The sequence below is a fragment of the Pagrus pagrus genome, assembly GCF_965226575.1.
Source record: "Pagrus pagrus genome assembly, chromosome: 10".
Classification (NCBI taxonomy): Eukaryota; Metazoa; Chordata; class Actinopteri; order Spariformes; family Sparidae; genus Pagrus; species Pagrus pagrus.
The window spans coordinates 30,610,219-30,637,309 of NC_140194.1; the positions used below are offsets into that span (position 1 = coordinate 30,610,219).

At 41.0% G+C, this 27,091-nt stretch overlaps 2 protein-coding genes across 2 annotated transcripts; one reads left to right on the forward strand and one right to left on the reverse strand.

The window, feature by feature from the left end:
- Positions 1-20: 20 nt before the first annotated feature.
- On the reverse strand, positions 21-8,392 carry klhl36 (kelch-like family member 36). Its single transcript, XM_084365000.1, has 9 exons — positions 8,184-8,392; positions 7,847-7,930; positions 7,093-7,287; positions 6,702-6,824; positions 5,397-5,618; positions 4,949-5,254; positions 3,827-4,054; positions 3,412-3,569; positions 21-2,488 (listed from the first exon to the last, which is right to left on the reverse strand). Exons 2-9 carry the CDS (start codon positions 7,928-7,930, stop codon positions 1,924-1,926), a joined length of 1,881 nt encoding a protein of 626 aa, XP_084221126.1. The 5' UTR covers positions 8,184-8,392; the 3' UTR covers positions 21-1,923.
- A 3,536-nt stretch (positions 8,393-11,928) lies between these two features.
- On the forward strand, positions 11,929-26,354 carry cotl1 (coactosin-like F-actin binding protein 1). The gene is made up of 4 exons (XM_084364917.1): positions 11,929-12,365; positions 13,261-13,343; positions 21,638-21,795; positions 24,040-26,354. The coding sequence occupies exons 1-4, from the start codon at positions 12,289-12,291 to the stop codon at positions 24,148-24,150; spliced, it is 429 nt and encodes a 142-aa protein (XP_084221043.1). The 5' UTR covers positions 11,929-12,288; the 3' UTR covers positions 24,151-26,354.
- The last annotated feature ends 737 nt before the right edge of the window (positions 26,355-27,091 follow it).

Consider the following 27,091-nt stretch of genomic DNA (forward strand, 5'->3'; position numbering starts at 1 on the left):
AAACAACACATAAATAATGATGTATTTCATTTCATTTATTGCAGTTTTATACTCTGTGGAGACATCAGTTACAATATCTTTGTTGGACAATATCACTGCTAATGCTTTTAGTAGTGCAAGCCAGACTGACCTTGGAGCTGTAGTGAAGATTCTGAGGGACAGGAATGACCCAGTGTCTGACAGAGGACGAGCACAAAACTGTTTGTCCAGTGCTAATGCTCAGGTATACTGTAGGTTAATCAGCTACAGTTGTTGTAAGATAAGCTCCACAAATAAAAGCAGACTTACATTTTATCTTTCCCATCCTCCCAAACAAATAAATGCATTTGTGTTGTTTTTGCACTGGTCAAACCTCTGTAACTGAAAACTTGCTCAGCCCTGCGGTAAGGTAAGGTAGATATCCAGTCTGGCAGCAGGTTGACAGTTGAAATTCAGTCATTTCTGAAACAGTTGGTTGTTGTTTTCAGCCAGCTTGTTCATTGCAATTATGGGTAGACTACCATGAATGTTGTCTCATTAAATTATTTTAATGAATTAATCTCTGCTACAATACGTTGGACACATTTTTGGGCTAGAAAACTCAAAGTATTATCAAACAATGGGCCCCCTGCAATACTGATGACCTCCTAGAGGTCACGGACCCCTTGTTGTGGATCCAGGATGTAGAGGACATGGAAATAAAGCACCGTTTGTATATTGCCGTATAGAGCAAGTTAGTTTAGCAATGGACTACATAACTGCAGCTGGTGTGAGGACCCAAGAGGACTCTCGAAAATTTGAAACATTACAATTTTTGTGGTTCTGCCCACTACAATATGTGTGGATTCTATGATAATTGGCTCTTGGCTTGAACAAAACAAGGGTAGGAAATTAGAAAACAAATAGAAAGATGTTGGTTGCTGGTTGCTGCTGCATGCCATGCTGTCACATGATGTGTAGCCTACATTTTAGGATCAAGACACTGTGGCAGGTTTTTCTTTTCCTTATGTAATGGTTCCAAACAGTCAGAATTGTACAAAACAATCTACCTGTGCACCCAGTTTTATTTCAACATCCTTGTTGTCTTTCCTGTGTAAATGTGTAGATTTGTCCACAGTGCAGACTTGAATATCATTCCCACCCTTTCATGTCTTGCAGGTTAACACTTAATATTAATCCACCGTCCAGCCTTGGAGCTTCTACCAGCTTTCATTTTCAGACTTTAAAGTGATTTCGAGGAACTTTCAGTTTTTGTTGATTCTGACGGACCCTTTTGACAAAAGCGCTATGAAACCAGCGACTGATGTTGTAAAGATCTTTGCTAGCGCGTGCCGGCAACGTGTGCATTTGTTTTGGAAGCGAGTGACAGAGAGACTGCAGAATGTATCGCGATGAGGTCATGTATTTATATGTGATATATGTGTTCGGACCCGAGCACAGGCATTAATAATAACTTTATAAATGTAGCAGTCTTGTTTGCTGTAACAGGTCATTTTTAATCATCAGAGGAATGACAAGACTGTTTCATAAAACTTGAAAGTTCCTCGTAGTCACTTTAAAAACACAGAGACGTCTGAATTCATAGCATACTTTTGAATCTACCGTACCAAGGACACAAAAAAGATTGCTCTCTCCAGAATATATCTAACTGTGAATGCAAATGCAGAAAAAAGACTGTCTATCATATCATGTAGTTTTTGTCAACATACATTTATCAGGTGTTCTTACCAAAGAAAAACTCTGGTTAATTCAATGTTGGGCCTTATCGCTCCTCTCCTCTGACTTGGCGTGGTGCTGCAGTGCCTCTTGACTTGCAAGAAAACATTTATCTTCTATTAAAGATTTTGTATCAGAAGGATGAATTAAGCGTCGTCTGTCTCAATGAGCATGCCTTGTATTTATGCATGAAGAGCAGGTCCTTCATCACTGTTGTTACGTTGGGTTTCACATTCCTTTCATTCCTTGTCCCATCTTCTTCTTCTCCTCCAGAGAGGGTGATGATGGTGAGGGCTTCACAGTGCACACACATGCTGAGGCCCCTGCGATGCGTTTAGGCAGGTCTGGCCCTCTGGCCCATGTCCCCTTGTCAGGGCTATAAAACTGTGTAGCTCTGGAGAACACCATACTCTCCCAGCTGTAGCCCCCAAGCACATAGATCCTCCCTGCCCAGACTGCCAGCCCTGCCTCGCTGTTGGGCAGCAGCAGCGGTGCCACCCGGGTCCACTGGCCACTGTTTGGGTTGTAGGACTCCACCTGCAGGATGTCGAAGCGCTCTGTGGTGTCTTCGTGGTCATTGCTGCCACCAATTGCATAGATAAGGTTGGTGAGGGAGGCCATGCAGTGCCAGCCCCGGGCCAGAGACATGGGTTGGCGCTCCATCCATACATCACTGCCCCGTGATGGATTATAACTCAGGACATCTCTGCGGTATGGGCCGATCTGATAGTCATGACCACCTGAGATGTAGACTATACCACGGTGGACTGTGCCAGCATGGCCGTAAGTAAACCTAAAAAACAGACAGAATTCACAAAGCAAAATGGAGGACTTTCAATAAAAATTGGTTTTCTTGTAAAAATTCATCATGATGATAAAGAAACAACTAGAATAACTGCCTTATGGTGAAAAGCCTCGACGCACCAGTCAAGTTGCTGTTCCTGAGCTACAGCGTTGAATAAGGGCCAGAACAGTTTTTGCAGGATATAATATTGTAATTATGGATGCACAATATGGATTTTGTTCAGCCGATACGATAACTGATAATTACCTGACTCTCATGGCCGATACCGATAAAATAAGTGATAATAGAAATTAACATTTTTTAAATGTTTTTAAATAAATTGCTAACCTGTAGTATAAGCACACCTGAGTGTAAGAAAAGCTAGGATGTGGTGAGCAAAGATGGTTTATTTGACATTCCATAGCTGTGATCAGACTTAAAAACAACGTCCAGACCAGTGAGGACATTTGTGGCTCTACACAGGTGCAGCAGTTCTGCGTTGTTGTTCTTCTGTTTTTATTGGCTGCTCACAAAACAACTTTAAAGGTGCATGCCGCCACCTACTGTGTGTAAATGCTGCACCTGTTAAGTCAACAAAAGCAATATGGCTTTGTATTATCGGCTAGATTTATCAGCTATAATTTCTTTGTCACAGTGAAGTTGACCTTGAGATATTCGTATGGACAACCCGAAAACATAATGCCTTCGGTAACAGCTATCGACATAAAAGTCACAGTTACATTGTTACAATGTCATTGTGCATATTAAAATACTGATAAATGCAGCTTTACCAAAGTGTTTACTTGACAAGTTGTGCGGCCACCAAAGTAATACGTGAGAACACATCCTGCAACAATTTTTAATGGCAACCCATCCACCGGAGAAATTTCCCCATGAAACAACAGACCCAGTGATGACGTGTTCCTTCATACCTGGGCAGTCCTGCCACGTAGGACCAGCAGTCCTCAGCAGGAAAATAAACCTCCACGGAGGACAAAGCTCCGGTGTCGTTCCTCCCACCCACAGCGATCAGGCAATCTCCAACTGCCCCCAAGTAAAAATCCACTCGCCGCTGGTTCATTGGAGCACCCTGGAAAAACATCACACTGACATTGTGTCTGGGCTACTGCTTCAAGACAGTATAAATAATGGTAGCTGGAGGGTAGGGAATTTAATCTGATGCCTTCCCAGATGACCTCTTTCACACAATGTTTTTCACTGCTGTTTGTGCTTGAGGTCAAATCCAAATCTCAAAGTTTTGTGTATGCTATATACTGTAGACTGTGTTTGTTTGTAAACTGAAAAGTAATACATAAGGAGCATAGAACTGGCTCTGTGGTACAGTACCTTGGTCCACTGATTGTGGCGGGGGTCGTATCTGTACAGCAGGTTACAGGCAGCGTCTCCACCATTGTCCCTGGAAGAGCTGCCTCCTGCAGCAAAGATAAAGCCCCCCAGCACTGCCAGGGAGTGGTGGCTCCGCTGAGCTGGCAGTTCTGTTTCCACCTCCCAGCTTCCTGTTTCACTGTCCAGCCGGCAAACATTGGCACTGAGCTCCTCTCCACGTTCCGACACCTCGTAAAGTAAAGAGAGGAGGTTAGAGGAATCTGATGAGTTTCTGTTCTGCCTAGTTTCAATGACAGGACTCATTTGAAATAAGTCCCTTTCATGTCATAACACGTTTTAATTATAATTTAGATTTTTCAGCACTACACAGTTTCTATCAGTGATATAGGAGTTCTCTTCTACTCTATGATGGTCTGAATATTTGATGGTGAAAGGTGCTTTAGTTGTTTCTCTACTCTGGTCCTGGCTTGTTGCCTATGCTGGGTTTGAGTGTATGCATTACTTATAATAAAAGCTTCACTCATTCATTCATTCATACAATAGCAAGTCAAGCAGTAGTCTAAAGTCTCAGGACTATGAATTGCAGGTCTCATGTCAAGTTGCAAGACTTCATAAGTATGGCTTGTATGGCTGTGTAAAGCCTGTCAGCTGTTGTCTTATATAGTTTTATGGTTACAAGTTATCAATTACAAGGTCAACACTTGAGGCTTAAATATTCTCAATTAAGTCAAGTATCTAAGTCTCAAGTCTTCATTTTTGCTAATCAAGTAGAACTGAAGTCCGACGCTCTGCCAGCAACTCTAAATTTCATATTTAATCAGAACATTTTTCACTAAGGCTGTAACATCTAAAAATTGCTACGAAAGAAAATATTTATTTTTACACCCCACACACCCCATCTGAAGTGGGTGTGTGAATAAGTCCTTTCATATCAATCTGGGATCTCTGGGCTTCCAAGGAGTACACTGACAAGTTGTATGGAGCCATTTCACTTGTTTTAAAACAAGTCCCAATATTCCTCAGCTCTTTAGGAGAAAGCTGCAACGCTGTTTGTCCGTGAAGCTTCTAACCGTAACATAATTGTTAAACTGAATTTAACAGTAAACAGATTTCCATCTGTACCTCCCCTCCAATCAGCAGCAGTCGTTCTACTCCTTCCCTCAGCGTAGTGTGTCCTGTTTGTAGGAGCGGCTGGGCGCTGGGCCTGGCGTGGTACACCAGAGCCTCCTCCACCAGGGCCTCGCAGCCGGCTTCCTCTGGCAGCAGGGCCCGCACAGCTGGCAGCACCCGGTCCACTAAGTCCCCCATTGGCATCAAAGGAAAGCGGATGTGGGAGAGAAGTTGTCTGGCATGGATGGACCGCTCGGGACACTGACTGAGCCACTGCAGGGCAGCCTGAAGAAGTGCCTGCTCATTGTCATGTTGAACCTAACGATGAAGAGAGGAGCTCAGAGATTGATTGTAGTGGCTTCTCATATTCTTACCTAACATCTGAATCCGCTGTTGTGTTGTGGTCCAAAGGTCAGTATAAACTTTCAATTTTAACACATAAACAACATAGAGTATTTACCTGGCCACTGGAGAGGTAGAAGGTGAGTTTGTGTAAAGGAATGTCACGAAGGAAATCAGGGGTGAAAGAGAGCGTAGCGAAGCGTGTGAGAATAAAGTGGTCGATGAATGTGTTGAGTCTCTCCAGACTGTAGAGCAGAGCCAGCTCCTGCAGGTACAGGTAGTTGTCCTCGGTCACCTCCCTTTCCAGGTACCGGCAGCAGAAATCCACCACATGCCACATCTGAACAACAGCAGTTCTGCTATTTAACACTGTAATACTCTGTACAGTTTTAAACAGGGCTTTCTTAAAATTCTTATTAATGTTTTTTTTCTTTTTCTTAAATGCATCCTAAGATGCATTCATAAATGGTGTATAAACAGTAAATTAATGTCTTATAACACAATATAACAAACAGTAGTTCAAGATAAATATAATGTTTCACTAGTTTAAAATACACCTACACATGGTTTTAAACCTGCTGTACATATGCATAGTTGATAATTGCATTAATAAATGCGAAATAATCCAAGTTAAAGAATAAGACAGTCTCCACATCTGAAAAGAATGACAAATGCTTCCTTAAACTTCCCTTGCCAGCCTTGCCCTCATTATACCGATCATTTATTGCAATACTACACAATATCCTGTGATGTAAAAAGTACCCAAAAGTCATCAAAGTGAAGTAAAAATAAAGATATTGTGTTAAAATAATACTTTGGTAAAAGTGAAAGTCACCCATACAAATTAGTACTTGAAACAGAGTCTTAAGGTATCTGATATGAATTGTACTTGAGTATGAAAAGTACAAGTAAAAATAAATTGTACATATTTTTACATGTATGCATATACTGTATATTATGAGTTAAACCAGATTATCAGATCAGATATTCTGCATTGTTTGTTTTTATCTGATAGTTTGATTAAATAAATTCATTTAAATTAGCTACTTTGGGTCTGGTACGGAATGTAATCTACAAAGTAACTAGTAACTAAAGTTATCAAATAAAATGCAGTTGTGTGAAACATACGTTATTTGCCTCCAAAATCTACTGGAGTAGAAGTAAAGCAGCAGAAAACAGAAATACTCAAGGAAAGTACAAGTATGTCAACATTGTTCTTAATCAAAGAACTTGGGTAAATGTACTTCGTTACATTTCATCGCAGACAATATCTAAGTTACCTGGTTCAGTTTTGTTGAAAATAGGGGCAGTGATGCATTCTCACCTCTAAGCTTGACCTACAGCCGAGCAGAACCCTGTTTGTTCTCATTAAAAGCCTGTTCTTTATTATGACGTGTTGATCAGAGTCTGTCCACTTTCTTACCTGCAGGAGGTGGGCAGCTTCCAGCACATAGTCAATGTTTCCTCCATCTAATGGCAGCTGCCCGCTGTACAAGAAGTCCACTACAGCCTTCAGACCAATGTAGGACATCCCGACCAGCTCCACCTGCAGACAGGAGGACGACAACAGAGGTGAATCAGGAGTCAGACATATGATAATGAACGTGTACTGTACACCATCAATCTACACATTTATCACAGTGAGAGTGTTCTCTTATTGACATTACCATTAATAATCTATATATGTTAATTGACACAAAGAAAATAAATAAGACAGAATAAGGAAGAAACACACAATGAGGAAGTGGGACAAAGACAAAGGTTGTTCAAATGATCTACAGTAGAAAATAATGTCTTTTCAGCATCCTGAGTACCTCCTCCTGGCGTTCCTCCCTCATGCCCAAGGTGAACATAGAGTGGAAGTATGGGCTGGAGACGGCCAGCAGGGCTCGGTGAGCAGGGACCCGCTGGTCGTCAGCCACCAGCACCACATCACAGAACTGGCTGTGGCGCCGCTGCTCATTGAGGCCCTGCAACACCTCAAAACCTTGATCCACAGAGTGGAACACCTGCAAACACAACACCGCAATGTGGTTCTGAGTCCAACAGGCAATTTATCCGATTACATGCAGCTTCCTATGGAGCCACAAAGGGCTTTAAACTTAACATTTGAGTACAAGTAAGTGGGTAATGCAATCCACACTCCTATTGACTGTTCCGTGCTATCTACTAATGGATAGCACAAAGAAAGGAAGATATGCAGACAGGGAAGAGAAATATGGTAGCTGATGGAAAGAATGCATGTTTAAAATATTCAGTGGAAGTGCTGCTTACTTTGTTCTAATAGTTCAAACACAACATTGTGTGCACATTCCAGTGAGGCCTGTCTGCTGAAAGTCTGGTGTCTTAATAAACAGTCAATAATTCCATAATAATGTGAGCAATGCAGGTGACAGGTGTCAGCTTCAGGGGTGGGTTCCTCGGTAGACTGTGGCTCAGAGGAAACTGACATTAGTCTGTAGATGTGACAAAACAGCTGGCAAAGAAGTTCTAAACTGTTTGATTTCTATGTAAAACTGACCGTGGATCAGCTCTAGTCGCTCCCTGCACTGACACACAGGCACTGACCTGGGATGATTCACTGATGCGCTGGGGCCGACATACACGGCTCGGATTGCCACTGTCCATTATGTCCCCGCAGGCAGGCATCATCTGGGGGGGGGGGGGGGGGGGGCACACACACACACACACACACACACACACACACACACAGCTATTACAATACTACCTACAAACCCCCTACCACCCTTATCTTTCTATTGTGTGGGACATTTGGTCTTCATACTAGCTAGAAAAGCAAGAATACACACTGACACACACAGAGTCAATGACAACCATTAAGTTCAGTCACTTTCTGGTTCACAGCCTAGCATGAACCCATTGTTATAAACTGACTCGTGCTTACATTTGGAGGTGTGATGGAGCAGAAAGCATCTGTTACACTGTGTTGCAGATGCCGTAGCTCAGCTCATGAAGGAGGACGGCTGTATATTTAAACGACGACACAAACTGGCCCGCTTTGTGAAACAGTCTTTGTGGACAGTCTCCTCTTACACAGACACGTTCCTGTAAACGCACACTTTCTAGAAAGCGCTGCTCTGTGTAGCATTTGTCAGCTAGCCTGGAAAACAAACGGACTTCCGGTTTAAGATTTTCAAAATGAACTCCTTTGTCTCATGACTGGGGGGGGGGGGGGGGACAGCAAACGAAATCATTCACGGAGTGTTAATGAGGAAAAATCTAAATATATTTGGTTAGCTTAAGAATAACCTAAAACCTGAGGATGGCCTCGTATAGATATTTCTCATAAACTCAGATGTATTATGTTCAGTGTTTGAAGTCGAAGAATTGTTACAAAACATCGTTTAAAAAAACTGCAGTCATAAACTTCTGGGTTTTTTTTTAATGTAAATACACCGCTGTCAGGAACCATTGGTCATTGAAAGTGTAACTGTGTCATTTCACGTGAAAACGTCATCACTCCTTTGTTTCGTCATTTTATTTTGAAGTCAACACCTTCTTAGTATTAACATTGCTGTCGGTTACGCCTCGGCTTAACGGAGCTGCTTGAAAGCCCTCCAGGAAATAAGGTACAGCCAACGGACCAATCACAGTCAGCTCTATACGAGTACGTTCAAGACGGCCAGTGTTACAGCACGTTTTAAAGATGTTTAACGCTTCCGTGCTCACCTGGTAAGTAGGTCATAATGAAGTTGAGTGTTGGGATGCATTTCTTCAAAAAGCATGAGGTCTGTGAATGCTACAGAATAACTACACACTAGAGACTAATAAAACGTGAAAGTCTTTATGAGGATAAAACAACCCTAGTTTCTCATAGGTATTCTCCTTGCATTTCAATTTTCAATATAGTCTATTTATGAAATATTTCCTGGCTCATTGTGGCCGAGGAGGAGGTTAGGGGAAAGTACTAATGGCTTGATTTTATTACATATTTACATGGTTGAGAAAAATAAAACAATGCGTACACAAAATGAGAGACGTACATACAGAACCATTGAGAAAGTCAATTTGTGAGGAAAATAAAACATATACCCATAAAAATATATCAATATTCACTACTTCTTCCATGATGGAAGTGATGAAGCATGGGGCCCAATCTCACAATTCAAAATTGGACTAGCAACTGAACTAAATTCTTAAATAGGGAAATTCAACTGACAGAACATGCCAAAATAAAGGATCTGAATGGGAGCCAAACCTTAACTAAATCCAGAGTGAGTGACCATAATTAGAGATTGACAGAGGTCACTATATGATTTCAAGGAAGTCAGTGGGAAAAATATCCGTAACTGTCACTTAGAAATTAAAACGGATATTTTTCTCTGTATGTGTCCAAAATATAAAACCAATGGAGATTAACATTATGAAAGCTTTTAAAGGCTTTTCCAATTTTAATGAGCCTGTCTGATAATATAAAAACAAGACTAGCAGCTTGTTTTGTTACCTGACAGACTGATAAGAAATAAACTATGTAGGTTTTTTTAATGATACATATTATATGTAATGTATAGAATGTGTAACATGAAAGTAATATATCTGCAACTTGTAGCTTGACTAATGAGTCATAAACTACTAGAACAAGCGGTTGTGATGTTGGTGGACCAGCAGGTGGCGGGATGATGCATTAACAGAGAACCCAGAGTGACAGAGCTGAGACCTGGTAGGTGCTGGTCCTCTTTTAGATCAGGCCTCATCAGTGTCAGTCATCAGTGAGCCGGTGGAGCCTGTAGACTCAGGACTCCCAACAGGAGAGAAAAGACCATTGACCTCTGTGCTGGCTGCCTGCTGCACTGATCATCACAGCCCCATACTTAATCACTGAACTTCATGTAACCTAAACATACAGTATGCAACACCTGCTCCTGGCTGACTGTACTGTGTTGTTGTATGTAGTTTGTATTATATATAGTTTTGTATTATAAACTAGTTTTATGCTTTACCTACATTGTTAAGAAAGTTGCAATAAACAGCATATTAGTTTTATATAGGCTAACACAATACTGTATAGTTTTGTACTGTATAATGTTGCGTATCTGGGTGTTTCTATTAAAAGTCCTTAATTGGCCCTCGGGGACAACCCTGCATTATTACAATTAATTGATTTGAAATGACTCAAACAAAATTGGTGGATTTTAATACCGCTGCATCAATCTGTGTCAAGTTGCACAATTTAGCAAAAGAAAAACCGGAAGTTGATTGTTGTGCTGTCAGAATAAAACAATGACTTGTGTCACTGAAAAAGAACAATCAAGTTTTCTGCATTATCTGGCGTACAAAAGCAACAGCAACACTTCTAAAAAATAAATAATTCTTTACAGGATGTTACAGATATGCTCATCATGTATCATATTAAGCTTATCTTGCCGTTCCACTCCCTGTCCTGGGTTGCAGTTATTTCTCATGGTGATTAAGGTTTACTTTTTGAGATATTGCTCCATTCCTGCCCAATTTCAATGTTTTTCTCCTTTCCTCTTCCTCCTCTTTTAATCCCCCTTACAGCCGACCCTACATCTCAACCTCTCCATCTTTCCCCATTTCCCTGCTCTTTTTCTGTATCATTTCCAATGCAAAAATTAATCCAATAAATGAAAAAAAAAACATTCATTGTAACCAGCAACAAAATAAAGATCCAATATCACACTCACTAACACTTGCTTGATGTTGTTTAGTTCATTTCCTGGGATTTTCTGGCTGAAATAGATCACTGTAGGAAGCATATTCATGTAAACAGGATCATGATTTTGTGTTAAAAATTAATTTCTCCACTGCTGCTTTCCTTTCCCTAACAGACTCAGATATATACACCAATCAGCCACAACATTAAAACCACTGACAGGTGACGTGAATAACATTTCTTTACAGTGCAATGTTCTGCTGTGTCCGGACATTGTGTGATTTCACTTGACATGCACCACCCACACAAACATCACTGCAGACCAAGTCCCTGCAAAAATGGCTCAGGAATGGGCCGACCGTGGATCAGACAAGCCGGCCAATGACTGGGTCCATTATAACACTTGATTTACAATGCAGCAGCCCGGCTGCTCTTCCACCCAAGTTCTCCCACACTACAGCTCTCCTCTGCACTGGCTCCTGGTGGCTACCCAATCCGGTTCAAGACACTTCCTTGCCTTGCCACCTAACATGCTGGACTTTGTCAGACTGTATATACCCCAGCCCATCCACTAGCTACTGCCAATCAGCGTGCTACTACCTCACTACAAGGGTGGCTCACTAACTGCTCAACAAAATCAAGACTATTTGCTGTCCTGGCTCCACAGTAGTGGCAAAAGCTTGCCATTGGCATCAGTACAGCAGAAACTGTGTAAAAAAACTTGCATAAAAAACTTGTTGTAGTTGTTCTATATGTAGTGCTTGAAGCAGTTCATCTTAATTAATATTTATAGTTAATGTACTTGATTTGTAAAATATTTTTGGGTTATATCCACATGATTGAATACATGCATTAGACGCTTTGGGTAAAACGTCAGTTAAATAAATGCAGTGTAATAATAAACAAAACCGCTTTAAACCAATATTATGCTGCAGCCATTGTGTTTATTACTTTATTTTGAAAGTCCTTACCGGAAAATGTAGTTGTATTTCGCGGGTGCCTTGACAGCGGTCCTCATACCATTGACCATTCACAGGGAGAAGGTGAATCCAGCGTCTGGGGGACTCCTCCGTCTGTCTACTGGCAACCTGATCGACTAACATCACCAACGCCCATAAAGTGGCAATATACAGGAAATGAACCGAGCTGCTAGAAGAAGAGCCGTCTTTTTCCGCTAAGTCCGACCAGCTCAATTGTTTCAGTGCGGTGGTCGTGATTTTCAAGTGAGCCTATTGTACAACGTTATCAGTTATAGTTCTCTGATGCATTACATCAACTGTATAAGTTAGCTGCTTTATTACTGCGTAGCTACCTCTCCTGGTTTGGACTGATACAACGTTGACTTCGTCTGTTTGATTCCCGTCCACCTAAAAAAATGGCAACCCAAATCGATAAAGAGGCTTGCAGAGAGGCTTACAACCAAGTCAGAGATGATAACACGGACACCAACTGGTGAGTATACGGACATGGTTTCTTATCCATACTCGTTCAAGAATGTGACTGTTTGTATATCGCCTTGCATATTTGCAAAAGTAAATGTGTCGTAAATATAACCCAGAGTCAGAACCTCCATTGGGTATGAAAAACTAAACCGTTATTTAACCCGGCAACAATATAATTCATCCAGCAATCTGTTTTTCGATCTAATCTCAGTTACATGTTTTAGCTCTCCTCGCCTGTTACCGCCCACTGCGCCGTCTTTTCGACCGAGAACGATGCTAAAATAATAGCAGACCTTTTATAAAAGTTTACATCCTATTAAAATCTGTTTGGCTTACTGGATATATGCCGAATGGAAGATAGGAGCCCAAAGACATATAAAATGTAATAAGCTGCAGTTTATGTGACATGAACAATTACATTTAGCCAAGCTAACTTTAAATTGCTCGATTTTTAAACCTAGTTCGACCTGCTTATTTGGAAGACGCGTTTACAATGGCACATTGGGGGGTTTGCCGGGGATTTTTTCCCACACACTGGATACGTGAAACCCTGGTTCCAGTGCTTTTGTTTCTAACAATATAGTCAAAAATACATGCAGCTCTCAGTGTCGTGTGCTAGCTGATCTGTGTTAAGGCTATTTAGCTGTCACACACGGCACAGTTATGAGGCCCAGCGGGGCAGAAGTAATTTCCTTTGTCCTGTATTCAGAGAGGATAACGTCCTAGTAGTGACACTTACACATGGCTGACACGCAGCTGCCACCTTGCATGGGCGTCTGAGGCATGTTGTGCATTGCTTCAGCTTGCAAAAATGGGTCTGATGTGTACATTTGTGATGGATCAACAGATCACGAGACTGAATAATGCGCAGAGTATTAACGCACGGTGTGTTGTGCATTTTCCAGGACTGCCTTTAAATATGAGGGCTCTAGGATCGTGCCTGCAGGACAAGGCTCTGACTATGAGGACTTCAAGAGAATGTGCACAGGTAAAGACGGCATTTTATTTCAAGTATGCAACCGCATATGTTAACCCAGCTTTCCCAGCATAATGTATGGCTGAATTGTATGTCCCTGCTGCTGATTAGTGTAGATTGTGTGGTATGTGTGTGGCCTGTGTGTCTCTGGACTGTTAAACAGCCTATATGCCACACAGCTTGACTTGGCAGGATACTAATCTTTTAAGACTCTCTGCCCTGTCACCCATTGGCCTTGAGCCCTGTAACAAAGCTGTCAAAGCACTTAACACTGTATGCATTGCATTGCATAATCTGTCCTACAACATCCTGTGCATGGTTTTTACAAGGTGAAACATTTATTAAGGTCAGCCTTTTGTACAAAGGTGGAAATATTTTCCTGAGTTACAATGGGAAGGTGTTGAAGTCTACTTTAAAACTCCTTTAAAAAGTCCTTCTTCTCCAACTAGTTGTCATTCATGTAAGTTTAATTTTTCGCTTCGTCCTACCAAAGCATCTACATGCAGCCGAATGAAAAATACACACGCGAACAGGTTTATGTGTGTGTATGTGTCTTTTTTATGAGGGATCTGGTCTGCTGTGTATTCACTGCACAGTACAGTATCTAGTAGTATCTGTTTGCAAGGAGTTTATGTTTGTTCCTCACAAAAAGGAGAGAACAGAAAAAAGCCTAGAAAGTAGACTTTCAGATGATAATTCCCTCGGAGAATGGATAAATAAGGGGTGCTGGCCGGATGTAGAGAAAAAAGTCTGTCACTCTGATGCAAGTTCCTCTCTTTCTGTGTCCTCTAGAGTAAAGCATCTGCTCAGATGTAGGGTGTGGCTGCTTCTGACGCTAGCTCTTGTTGTCTTTAAAGCTTGCTGCCTCAGGCCTTTACTCCTTTTCTCTTCCTGATATTTCAGGGCATAAATTCCTATGTTGAAATCACTCATTTATCACAGTGCGTTGCAATAGTTGAGCTGGTGTGTTTGCCATTGGTTCCTGTTCAGAGATGACACACGCATTATCAGACATGTTTCTGTCTGTGGGCTTGTTTTCCTTATTTAGCAGTGAAGTTGTAACTGCAAAAAAAAAACCAGGGTGTAGGAGGAGTTGATGCAGACTGATAGTGTAGTGAGGCTTGAAGAGGAGGGCTCATTATGAGTAGCAATGTTTAACATATTCAGGAAGTAGAAATAGAGGAATTCTGGTGTGCAGGGTTATTGTTTCAAGAAGTCCAAAATCCATTTATTGATTTTAATTTTCCACCAGAACTTTTAAACCTGATTTCTGCTGACAAAATGTGGCAACAACCAATAACTTATTTAGTCAGTGTCATACATTATTAATTGTAGGTCACCTAACTATCAGCTAAAGGGAAAATCAGTCCTGAATGTTGCCTGGTGGGAAGGTTTTGTCAGGTTTTGTGTCTTCAAAATTGATTTTTAGTGTTTTTAGCTACTTTAGTGGCATTGCTGTATTGCGGTATTGGTTGGTCCATCCACCACTTTTGTCTGGACTGAAATTGCAAGACAACAATTGGATAGATTGCCATGATTGATGAGGAAATTTGTCAATTTGACCTTTACCGTCCTCAGAGAATGAATCCCACTGACTTTGACAACCTCTTGACTTTTCCTCCAGCGCCACCAGCAGGTCAGATTTTTCACTTGTCAACTGAATGGATTGGGGCACCATGTTGTGCAGACTTTCATAGTCTCCAGTATCGATGTCTCTTTTTGTTTTCGGGGGTGGAGGTGCAGATACATTAACAGCAGCCTCAGGAAAAGACACCCCGCTGCCACCACTGTAACTGAGCGTGTTGGGCTCGCCTAACATGGCAGGTTTAATAATAAACAGGAGATGGAGATGTAACATTGGTGCATTAAGCAGCAACAAACTTCATTTTCTCTCACACATGTTAGAAATGTGAACAACTCCTGCTTACAGCAACTCTGAGGGGACAAGCTACTTTTTTGTGCTCTGGTGGGGAGGCTTTTAAGTCACTACGTCACAATGGTACAGGGCTCAGCAGCAGATGACTGTCAGCCATTTGTGATGTCATCCATCTGCCCAACCCCAGTCAACAGAGGCTGAATCGTACTGACTTCTTTTCAAGTGCAACCATCAGGTTCCCATTATGGATTCTGACAATCTTTTCAACTGGATTGCGATGAAATTCAGTTCAGATATTTAAGATCCCCTCAATGAATCTTAATGATTTAATTAATCCTCAGATTTTTCATCGAGTGCCACCATCGGGGCAGGCTTGAAACTAAGCCTGTGAAATATCTCAACATCGCAGATTGGTTTGATTTCACCACATTAAATGTTATTTTTGAGGTGGACTTAAACACATCTTTTGTTTACAGAGTGTTTAATCAATTAGTTTATTCATGCCAAATGGTGACACTAGAACAAATGTCACTAACTAAGGACCCAGGTCTGGACACAGATGCTGTCCGACCCGGACATAAAACTAATAAATTATTGAGAATTATTAAATTTTAAGAGAGTTTCTATATTTACTGAAGCAGCTTTTCCAGCCTTTACAGTATTGGTTTTGCTGCCCCTGGAAACCCACAGACCGATTGCATGTGTTGTTAAACATCTCACGTGACGCTACTATTCAGACAAGCGCGGCAACCGCAGTGAACAAAAATATATATACACAGACAGAGACATCTGTTGGATGAGTCAAAGAAGAGGTCTTTCACATAGCGCTCTAAAGAGAGAAGAGTGACCGACGAGAACAGCTTTTAATCAAGACAAGTTAATTGTTCCCACGAGCAATTCAAAACCAGTACGTCTCATATGTTCTGATACCATGGTGATTATTAAAAGCAGCAATGTGAAGAGCCACTATTAGATGAAGCAGAACACATACCCACGCAAATCCAAATTATGGGCACCAAAAGTAAAGGCAGCTTTACTCACCTTGAATATTATTTAAACAAAATACCGTTCCATGCTCAATTTTTGACCATCTACACAGGTGTTGAGGGCTGGCCCTGACACTGTTACAACCCAGATTTAGAGTTCTTGCAGGAAAAGCATAAGCTCACTTCTTTCGCTGAACAAGAGATAGTGGAGGAATGGGGAATAAAAGGGAAAGAAATACTGTTCAGTTATTTAGATATGGTGAGATTGTTTTTATACAGTTGGTTAATAATGTTAAGATGGAAAATGGAGTTCACAAAAAAGAAGAAAAGGGGAAACTCAAGGTACACTCAATTTTTTCTTGTAAGATTAAGCCTGTTATCTTAAAAGGCACATTTTTCAAAACATCTGTTATTTTAAAATACAGCCCTTATTTTACTTGAAATGAGAAACAGACATTTATTTATTATTTAAGTACTTATTTATAATCCCTCTAGTTAACTGTGAAAACTGACAAAACTGTTGAAATATGTGTCAAATCTAGAAAAAAAAACATAGAATTGTACTTCATGTAATTTGACAGTCGGTTTTTGACAACAAACAGATACAACTGCTAGGCTACTTCGGTATAGGCTACTGTATATGGCACTGGATCATAATGCAAGTTAGACATTATGAGGTCCGGACCTTAGCTTGAGGAAATTTTCTCTAACTGGACCTCTTTGAATTTTGATTGAATACCCCTGTACTGAAGGGCAGGTCAGAAGGTCAGCCAACCCAAAGTGTTGGTGAATGGTGAGGTTTTGACCTCAGATGGGCACTTTATTATAAAAGATCACCAAAATCATAAAGATTCAGCCTCTGGAGATCAACACCCAATTAATTGTCTGGCATCTCCATCCTCTGGCCCTGCTGTTAGTGGAGATAAAAACCAGAGCAACTTTGGACTCAGTTAACATGTTGGTAACACCACTCCTCTCCAGACCCACCTGACACTGTCCACAGGAGACAGCTCTAGTTTCCAGGCTGTCGCAGAGGGACTGAGCGTGGGCTGAGGCGGCGTGCACAGGAAGATACTGTGTCACCCGTCAACCTTTGCCGTGCTCAAACAAAGTCAATTTATGCAGAACAAAGTCTCTCCGAAGAAGTCTTTCTTGCTGTCTCATCATTGTTGTAGTTTCAGAGCAGTTTTCTCTGCAGTATGGGGAGGTCAGCTGCAGAGTCAGCATGGGTTTAGAGGGAAGACAAACCAGGAAGAGTCTGGCAGAGGGAGGAAGTCGGGTGGGGGGGGCGGACAGCGTCTGCCCTCGGCAACAGAGCCAGGCAGCTCCTGCAGTTGAATGGCGGTGATTATGTCACGTGATTCAGAGCAGAAAACTTTAACTGACAAATGACTTGTCACCTTCCACTATTGTGTTGTTGTAGTTACGGTCTCTGGTATAGAAAAAGTTTACCGACTGTCAGCCCTCCCGACCAAGACTTCAGGGAACTTTCCCCCGGAAAACAGCATCCCTCCCTGTGAGTGAGAGTCAGACAGGGTCCACTGTTTACTGATGGTGATCATGTAATTATGTAATTTAGAGCAAAAAACATGACTTCCCATTCATTTTCCAGGATGCATGGTGGGTCGGGATCTCAATCACAAAACTTGATCAACTTCATCCATATGATTATAAACAGTCGGCAGATACATGTTTAGATTATCAAGTGGAAACCGGGGAAACACATTAAAAAAACGACGGATGTCAACGTCATGATGTGTGCCATCACGCCTCTTTTGGTTCTGCAGCTGCTCGTATCAGTGTGAACAAGAAAAGGCGGCTTAAAGGCGAGCCTTCCTTGCAGTGATAATGCGGAGTCTATGTGTGAAAAGGGCTACAGACTTTGCTCTGTGTGTGTGTGTGTGTGTGTGTGTGTGTGTGTGTGTGTGTGTGTGTTTAGTGCTGAAGGCAAGGTGTTGAAACTGGTGAATTCCTCTGTGGCCACACTGATAAGACACTGTACAGTGACTACTTAATGGTGTTAATGTGCGGCTGATCTGAGAACAGTGCTGCTGAGGCTCTGCCAGGAAAGTCTTTATCAGCTGCCTCAACAGGTACATAAAGATAAAAGAAAAGTAACTGCTTTGTAGTGAGAAAAAACTAAAGTAGAAGAAATTAGCCTGGATGAGACAATAGCTTGGGAGACGTGGTCATCATGGGCTGTCTATTCTCCAGCAAAAACGGCAGGTGAGATTTTTCAGTTTTGATAAATCAACAGTATGCTGGCTAACATTAGCCTCAAGGACTAAAATCTTCACTGTTATTTGGCAACTCTGTCAGCTGCTACAGGATATCTGAATGGTTGCTGTCGTCTGTAGAAAGTACTGATGCAATCATCCAGATTTCAAAACATAACATGTTTGATATTTATCAGGCTGGCCCCCACGAGACTGTGGGCAGTTCACAAGGTTTAAGACTGTAAACCCCTCCAAGTACCAGATGATCTGGGATAAAGATTGGTACTGACCAAGGTCCCCGACACGATTTCTCATCAGAGCAGTATGACATTTCTGGTTTGCAATACAATAGACTACAAACCTGACACACCACATGGTTTGTTACACAGAACCATCTGGAAAGTCATCTTTGCAAACTTTCTGGAAAAGGGCAGGCACCATAAAAGAATACTTGGAAGGTGACTGGAAAAGCCGTCTGTCTATTACTGTCTATCACAGGCTAACTTCAACTAATTAGACCAAACAGTAGGAGAACGCTATCACCAGTGGAGCCAGCTGGTAAATCAAAATCTTACTGAACCCAGTCTAGAAAAGAGCAAAAACATCTATACGATCGAGAAAAGCCTTCAGTTCCGTTCTTCGCTCTTCTTTCAATGAAATATATAAGCGCTGATATAACTGATACTATAGCAGCTATGCTAACCTTTTGAGGAGTCACCACTGTTGTTTTCAAATGAACGATCACATATCTCTCTGGTTGGCACATTTAAACCATGGCCGTCGCCACCAGTAGTTTCTCAAATGAAGCTGATTGGTTGAACGCTTGTGTATTCGGTCACAAGGACATTGCTGGAAGCCTGGCAAGATCTCAAGATCACGTGATCATGGGATTGCAAATCCAGCTACCTTGCTAAGTAAGGAAACTACAACTTTATAACACAAAGAAGGGGTTATGAAAAGCTGATATGGAGTTTGCAAGATGTGGGCAGTTACCAGGCAGGGTTGGTCTAACGAAAGATGCCATTTAGTCGAATAACTGGAAGTGTAGCATCCACTAACTTAAAAAAAAGGTGAATTAGAGGCTCAAGCATGTGACATATAAGGAATTTACATGCCACTCTGTCCAGTACAATGCCCATATCATGTCTACCTTATCCATTTTGGTAATCCAAGTATCAATCTCAGTTTGTATTCAGTCAGTAGGCATTCATAACAAATTTAGGGGATATACAGTACGTAAAATTAAAATACATTCCAACACAGGTTTAGTGTAACTGCCTTACTGAGAGTTCGGCTTTGTCTACGACTGGCATTACATCATTATATGTTGCATGTGTGTGAGCAGTTCACCCTACAGAGTGATGTCCCCTGCTCACACTGCTTCATTTCAAGATTTAGAAGAGGTAAAATTCTGTGGAAAAAACAAACAAACAAAAACAAACAAGAGTTTTTTTTTTGTCTTTTTAGCCTGTCTGGTTGTGTGTATTCAGACATTGTTCACAGTATTCACAGTTCTGAGGTGGACCACCACAAGAGTGACTGCCGTGGTCACTGGGAGGTCTGTGTTACTGCAGGGCTCACAAGAGATTTGACTCATTTAGTCTATTGACCTGAATATTTCCTCCTTGTGCACGCACACACACACACGCAAACACACACATTACAAAACTTCACCCAAAATGCAGAAGCTTGTATTCATCTGCATTGCAGCACTGGACCTCTTTTGTCTGTCCTCCACACACACAGGCATATTGACATACACACAGTGTAGTTTTGAAACAATTGATGCTACTGCTAAGTGATTAAGTAAAGAAATTTACAGATTTAATTTTATTTTATTTACATACTTCATGTCTTGTAACATTGATGCATTGTGCACTAATTGGGTTTGGGAGAGCGATCTTATATCGGCATGTTGGTGTTTTTCCTGGAACATCATAACTGATGTTGCTCCAGGACCATCATTGCAACTGACCACTCACGTTTTCGTAATATCATAGCTTTGGGCCTCAGGAAAAAGACTGGAAAAATTTGCACATGGGAGAAATTATTATTATTAAGTATTTTTGCTGCCTAAACCTCACCAAGTATTTTTGCTGCCTTAACCTCACTAAACAGTGACAGAAAACTGAAAAGAAACGGAAAATAAGTGAGCTTTGTGTAAAAATAAACACAAGTCAACAGTATGATAAAATGATCCAAATGGGATACAAACCCAAGTTTTCTGAGTATGTCCTCCTAGCCACAGTAGTTTGCTCAGAAAAAAACTTCATTGTGGTTTCCTAAGTTGAAATGATAGTCCTGGAGCAACATTAGTTGTGATGTTATCAAAATATCAGATAAGCCATGTTTAGGAAGCTGTATCTTAAAGATATGAAAAATTTACACAGGAAAACGTCTGATGAGAACAAAAAGCAGGAATGTATAATGTTCAATCAAAACTTTAACTGAATCGTGACCTTAAAATCAAATGACATTGTATTGTGGATTTGGAGAATAGTGACTCCCCTAGTCCTTAAGTTTTCCCAAATGACAGTTTGGGACAACTTGGGAAAAATGTTCAAATACAGAGAAACCCACAGGTTTATTCAAGTAAACGGTGTATTTCATTTGGTTGCCTATCACTATAACTTCAGCAGAGAGTCAGAGAGTGAGGAAGGAAGTCGACGAATGTGACTATCATGTCAGATAGATCAGCAATGATGGTTGTTTTATCAATGAAGACAACAACTCCCATGATCCCATGCGACTTCTCAACGTCATCAAACTATGTCTTTAGTTGTCATTGTTTTGATTGAGAGACCCCATAGCAACAGAAATGACAAGTATTTAAGTGATTGTAATGAAATGCAGCTGCTGTACTGCTTGGACTGTTAAGCTTCTGTTATGACCCACTCCCTCTCATTGATCAAAGACATTTTATGAAGAGATTATTTGTTTAAAGGTGAAATCAGTAGCCCTCTTCTCTCAGCAGATGGAAAAACAGAATGTGACGTTAAATCACATGACTGGAGCTCAGTTAGAACCTGCCTGGTGTAATAAAGACTAGGACAACGATGTACAGTTGTTTGTGTGTGTAAGTCTCTGATCAGACTGGAGAATTGTGGGAGTGTTTGTGTGCATCTTCTACTAGGATGTGATAAAGTATGTAACATTTTCGAATATAAGCTACAAGCATGTTAAATCTGTATTCTAGTCTCACACAGTCTCTACCATCTCTTCCCTTAGATGATTCCCGTCTGTTCGGCTTTGTCCGGATCACAACAGGAGATGCAATGAGCAAACGAGCCAAGTTCACTCTCATCACCTGGATTGGCGAGAACATCAGCGGGCTGCAGCGGGCCAAGATCAGCACCGACAAGGCCATGGTCAAGGAGATCGTGCAGGTCAGAGACTCTGTGCTGTTGCATGTGTAGAGAGCAGCAATTAAAATAATGGTTGTCATCATGAGAGTAAAATAGAGTGGAGCTTTAATTGTCCCTTTGGGGAAACCGGGTGGCTACAGAGGCAAATGGCAACCAAACACTGAAAACAGCTAAACAACTGGGATTTTTAAAAACAACAAACCATAACATCTTTACATGATATGAGACAAAAGTGCATTGAAGCAGATGCATCATGAAACATGTATCAAAGGACTCAAATACACAACATTTGAAATGTAGTAGTTAATGTATCCAATGTAGTAACAGCAAGGGAAAATAAGACAATGTGTGTAAATATATTGTACAGATTCAGCATATTCCCATACGCAAAAGCTGCACTAATCAATATTTCTATATTAAGAACAGAAAAAAATCATGATGTGAAATGCTCATAACGATATGGTGATTCTTTTTCCCAAGCAGGAGACTAGAAAACTAGAGAGCTGAAAACAGACTAAATATTGGACTTTAATCTATGCCAAATGAATCATTTTTGTGTTTACTGTTTGCTCCTTTGCCCCAGAGTCACCAAAAATGTACATCACTTGAAGCAGCTTTAAAAAGCTCTTCCTTCAATTAAATATACTCTCCAGCTCTGATATAACTGATACTATAGCAGCTATGCTAACCTTTTGCATAGTCACCACTGTTGTTTTCAAATGAACGGTCACATATCTCTCTGGTTGGCACATTTAAACCATGGCCGTCGCTACCAGTAGTTGGTATTCACATTAAAGACAAAAGCCAGATGTTGGTGGGTGTAAGTAGCTTTTTTGTCCTGTGTGAAAAGGGTATTAGAAACAAGCAGCAATGTTGTTATGTTCTTCTTCACCTGGTAGGTTGGAAGGTCCTGAAACTCATACTTGACTTTAGCTGACAAGCTTCAGTGGTGGATGATGTAGCGTTTTTGCAGCAAAACTCATTTAAACATTTTTTTTTTACCTCCAGAATTCATTGCCAAAGAGTTTTAGATATCAAGACTTGTATCAATAATTTACATTACATTACAATTATACAGTATATTACCCCATTTCATATCTGACACCAGCTGGGTTGTCCTTACAGCATTGTTACATAAATGATTATGACTCAAACTGAGTGTTAGCAAGCTGATTAGGTCAGAGAATTTTTTGCCCTCTTCAATAACTCTGTAGTGAATTAAATCTTGTGCAATCCTGATAAAAGAAATCCTCTGAGAATAAAGACAGATACAGGGACAATAGAAAGAAGCTCAGAGAGCTATCATGACATGTTCCTGTCTGGTTAGCATGTTATCTGTTAGCTCACCTGCTACAGCAGTTTACCGACAAGACCAAGCGCCATGTCGACATATTTCCTTCAGTAGTCCTGGGCCTTAAAGGTGCATTTTGTAAGATCTGGACATAATATTAGTTTAAAACATTCAAAAAAAACCTTATCAACAGTGTGAAGAAGTAACAATTCTAGCGTTATGTCCAAGATGCCTATGTGCTGTATTGCAGAGATATCTGGTGCCAGGGACGGGCCGTCCCTTCTTGTAATAAGTCTTCCTAGCCTGAGAGGCAATATTGAGTCACTGTAGCTCCAGTGTGCCGCAGGCGAGGATAAATAGAGGATGAAGAAGCCGAGCTGGTTGGAGTTTGAGCGTCAACTGAATAAAATGTGTCATTATACTGCACATACGAAAAGTTTATTCATTCAAGTTTATAAAAAAACCTTGTTCGGTAAATAGTTCACTTAATCTTTTGATCTGAAGCTCAATTCTGAGGCTGTTCTGTAAATAGTTTTCTCATAAATACTTAGCAACTTCTCTCCCATATAAGGGTTGGGCAATGTCTACTGAATTAACATATGATAACTACCACTGTGAAACATTAGTTAATATGGTCTTTATCTCTGCACCATACGTCCGTAACTTAGCTTATAAAGTTATCCGGCTAGCTTTACTCAGGACGTTAAAGTAGCAACAAACTTCTTTTTCCTTCTTCTTCCACAAATGGCAATAACTCCTGCCTTACAACTCTTTGGAGACATGCTACTCTTTAATGCTCTCTGTGGGTTTTGGGGCTTTTAAATCACAATGGTACTGGGGCCATAAGGGGTCTTTGGGTCAGTCATTGGTTTTCTGTATGCCAACAGTTAGTATAATAATAGCATTTTTGGTGAAAGGCACGTTTATCCTTTGATATCCCTTCTTCACTTCAGAATGTGTTTTTTTTTCTCCAGAACTTTGCCAAGGAGTTCATGTTCAGTGACCTGAGGGAACTTGATGAGGACAACATCCGTAATGAGCTGAAGAAGGCAGGTGGAGCCAATTATGACGCTCAGGCCGAGTAGAGAAGTGCCACGGTCCACTAGAAGGGTTGGGGTTGGGGAGGTCGGGTATGGTCCGGGAGGGGTAGGATGGAGTAGGTGGGAGCGGGGAGTGTTGGGGCAGGGCTGCTACCTCTTGGGGAGAGGGCGAGGCGGGATGGAGAGGGTGCTTAATGAAAGGTAAATCAGTGCATTGAACACACACGTCTTACCTTCACAGTGAGGTGCAGGAGAGAGCTCATAGTAAACAATGTGCTCATTTGCAAGAACATACTGTAGGTAGACACAAAAACAAAGCAGAGGTGCACCAGGAGCAGCTTGTAGAACCAGTTAAAGTTTTTCAAACACTGGCCAGACACTTTTGATTCTGCCTAACAATGGCTTATTGTAAAACAGATCAGAGTTACTGTAGTTACTCAGTGCTTTGGCACAGATCCTGACAGTACAGATACTGTTGGTGCACCTCTGAAATGACATCATGACAGCATCTGCATTAGGGCACTTATATACTTGGTTTTAACATGCTAATGTGTGAGCTGCTTTGTTCACACACTCACTTGGAGCAGTTTGTGTATCTGGAAGATTAAAAAGTCCATCCAAAGGACATGTGGGGGCAGATCTGGGCCAAATAGTCCAACACCAGGAGATCTTCCTTGAGACCTTCAGATTTAGCACATAAAGATATCTTAACATGGTGACACTTCCCTCATAGCAAGATGTGTCTGGCCCGGGGACGGGCCACATAGCCCACCTACACTCCACCCGAATATAACGGTGAATTATGGTCCACAGGTGGTCCAGATCTGGTAGCAAGAACGCAGCTGACCATGACATAGCAATATCTCAGCCAACTGTATGACTATAGCGTAGTTGAAATCAAGTGTATAAGAGCTCTAAAAAATCACAGACTGTCCTCTCTCCTCTCCTACCTGCCCTCTCCCCAGTGAGCTCATGGTTGGTTATCTACTGTGCTGTGCATTATCATCTCACACTCATCTTCATCTTAGCTGGGCTGCAGCTGAGCAATATGAAGTGACATCAACGCTTCAGCACCGTTTCCTAGGAATAATTTCATGTCATGAGGATGTAAAAAAACTGAAGGGTTTCACTTCAAAATCTTGTACTGTGATCATGGATCATATTGTGAGAATGAGTTCATTGATAAGGAACAAATGTCTCTAATTGAAATGAAACCCTTTACTTGCAGACGTGTTTTACACCAGAGCATGCTCTTAGTCATGATACACTGTACCTCCAGGAGGAAATGATCTCCATTTTCTAACAGTATCCTTGGTGGTGGTTGGCAGCTTGCTTTGAGTAAGCCTGAGTCATTGTGCTGAGTAAACCATCTCTTCATCTCTAGCCAGACAGCTGTGTTTGGATTATAGCCTCAAAGCCAACCATGACGTCTTGTCCTGCAATGGGCTGTAATTCATCCTTCTGTCCTCAAACTTGCTTGCTTTGAGCTTTGATTCCCTTTTATTACTCGTTCAAATGTGTCTTTTTGTTACTGTGAACATTTTTGGACCTTATTTTAATGTAGTTTCTACCTTCTGACATAATTAATGTTTGCAGTTTCCAGAATTTGTAGAGGAGTACGTGGCAAAGAGTGAGACTCTTGGTCTCACAGAAGGCTCTCTGCCTGTACATATTATGCTTTAGAAATACAAAGGAACAACTAATATATTGATCTTTCTGCAGCTCTTGTAGTCAAGTATTAAATTTTCCCCAAAGGATTTTGAGAATGGAGATCTTTTCTTCTGGTGTTCATCTTACAATTTACCCCATCATACTGTAACCTACTGTGTTTGGCTGCCTTAGTCTCCCAGGGAGAAAGGGGCATCATGGGAGCTTCTGGACACTACACTGTGATTGGCTATCCTATGGCGGCGGGACTTTGATCAGCACATGACCCATCACAACAATGGGCTGTGCTTATCATCCCAACCCAGGAGGAGCCATTTCTCGGTTGTAGCATCTCTCTTTATTTGGTTTCAACCCCCCCCCTCCCTTCCTCCTGCAAAAAATAGGATTTTTTTATTGTACTTTTTTTGTTTTTGTTTTTGAGATTAATTTTATTGTCTCTGAAACTTTTAACTTTTGATTTTATTTTTAAGAGCATTGTTATCTTGATCATTGGCAGAAGAGATTTTCAAAAAATACAGCAAAAAAAGAAAGAATGGGCACAAGACGAGTCATTTCAAAATAAAAATTGATGTTTTTTCCAACCCTGCTTCTCAAAGTGTCTTTTGTGCGTCTGTGAAGCTTAGAAGACCAGGGATATTCTGGTGGGACTAAAAAATGCAAAGATCGGGAGGGTTGTGTCCCTGTTTTTTGTTTGGCCATCTGTTATATACTAAGGTAAGAAGTTGTAGGCACTTCAGAGCTGTGATGTGTCAAAGGTCCCTCTCATTTGTTTAAAAATAATGGTGAATCAAAATAAATAACACATCTTGGAACCAACAAGGTTTTCTACAGCACCTGATGTGGTCAAATTTACTAGAGCCAAACAATATACGTGTCTTTGTATATGTGGTCCAATATGGGATGATATTAAATTCAAGTTAACTGTTTCTGTGCACTGATGTCATTTTGGCATTTTAGACTCTTTTCATAGCAGACAAAAGCAGGGAAAGCACCAGGTGTGATCCCAAAATTTTAACAATGGCCCCATTCTATTAACTGTCCCCATAAGCCAAGTGATGGAGAGAGGATTCACATTTGCATTTCCTGCTTGGACAAGTCAAAATAACTGCTGTAAAAATCGTTTATTGATGTTCATTCAGTTCTGTACTATATAAAGTTTTATCAGTAGTTCTTGAAACTAACTTGAGTTGTGTAGTCATTCATAGTCTGTAATTCATTACTTCATGATGATAAAAATAATGTAACTAACAAAAATAATGCAGACCGGATGTTCTGTAATTATACAAGTCAAGCAAGTTTGTACGACTGAATTGGAGTT

Excerpts from the sequence above, each read along its gene's own strand:
- klhl36 (XM_084365000.1), bottom strand. The coding sequence starts at position 7,930 with ATGATGCCTGCCTGCGGGGACATAATGGACAGTGGCAATCCGAGCCGT. Across the intron at positions 5,619-6,701 it reads AAGCTGCCCACCTCCTGCAG|ATGTGGCATGTGGTGGATTT; the intron begins GTAAGAAAGTGG and ends GCTGTTGTTCAG. Across the intron at positions 2,489-3,411 it reads TACGTGGCAGGACTGCCCAG|GTTTACTTACGGCCATGCTG; the intron begins GTATGAAGGAAC and ends TCTGTTTTTTAG.
- cotl1 (XM_084364917.1), top strand. The coding sequence starts at position 12,289 with ATGGCAACCCAAATCGATAAAGAGGCTTGCAGAGAGGCTTACAACCAA. Across the intron at positions 12,366-13,260 it reads GATAACACGGACACCAACTG|GACTGCCTTTAAATATGAGG; the intron begins GTGAGTATACGG and ends TGCATTTTCCAG. Across the intron at positions 21,796-24,039 it reads TGGTCAAGGAGATCGTGCAG|AACTTTGCCAAGGAGTTCAT; the intron begins GTCAGAGACTCT and ends TTTTTTCTCCAG.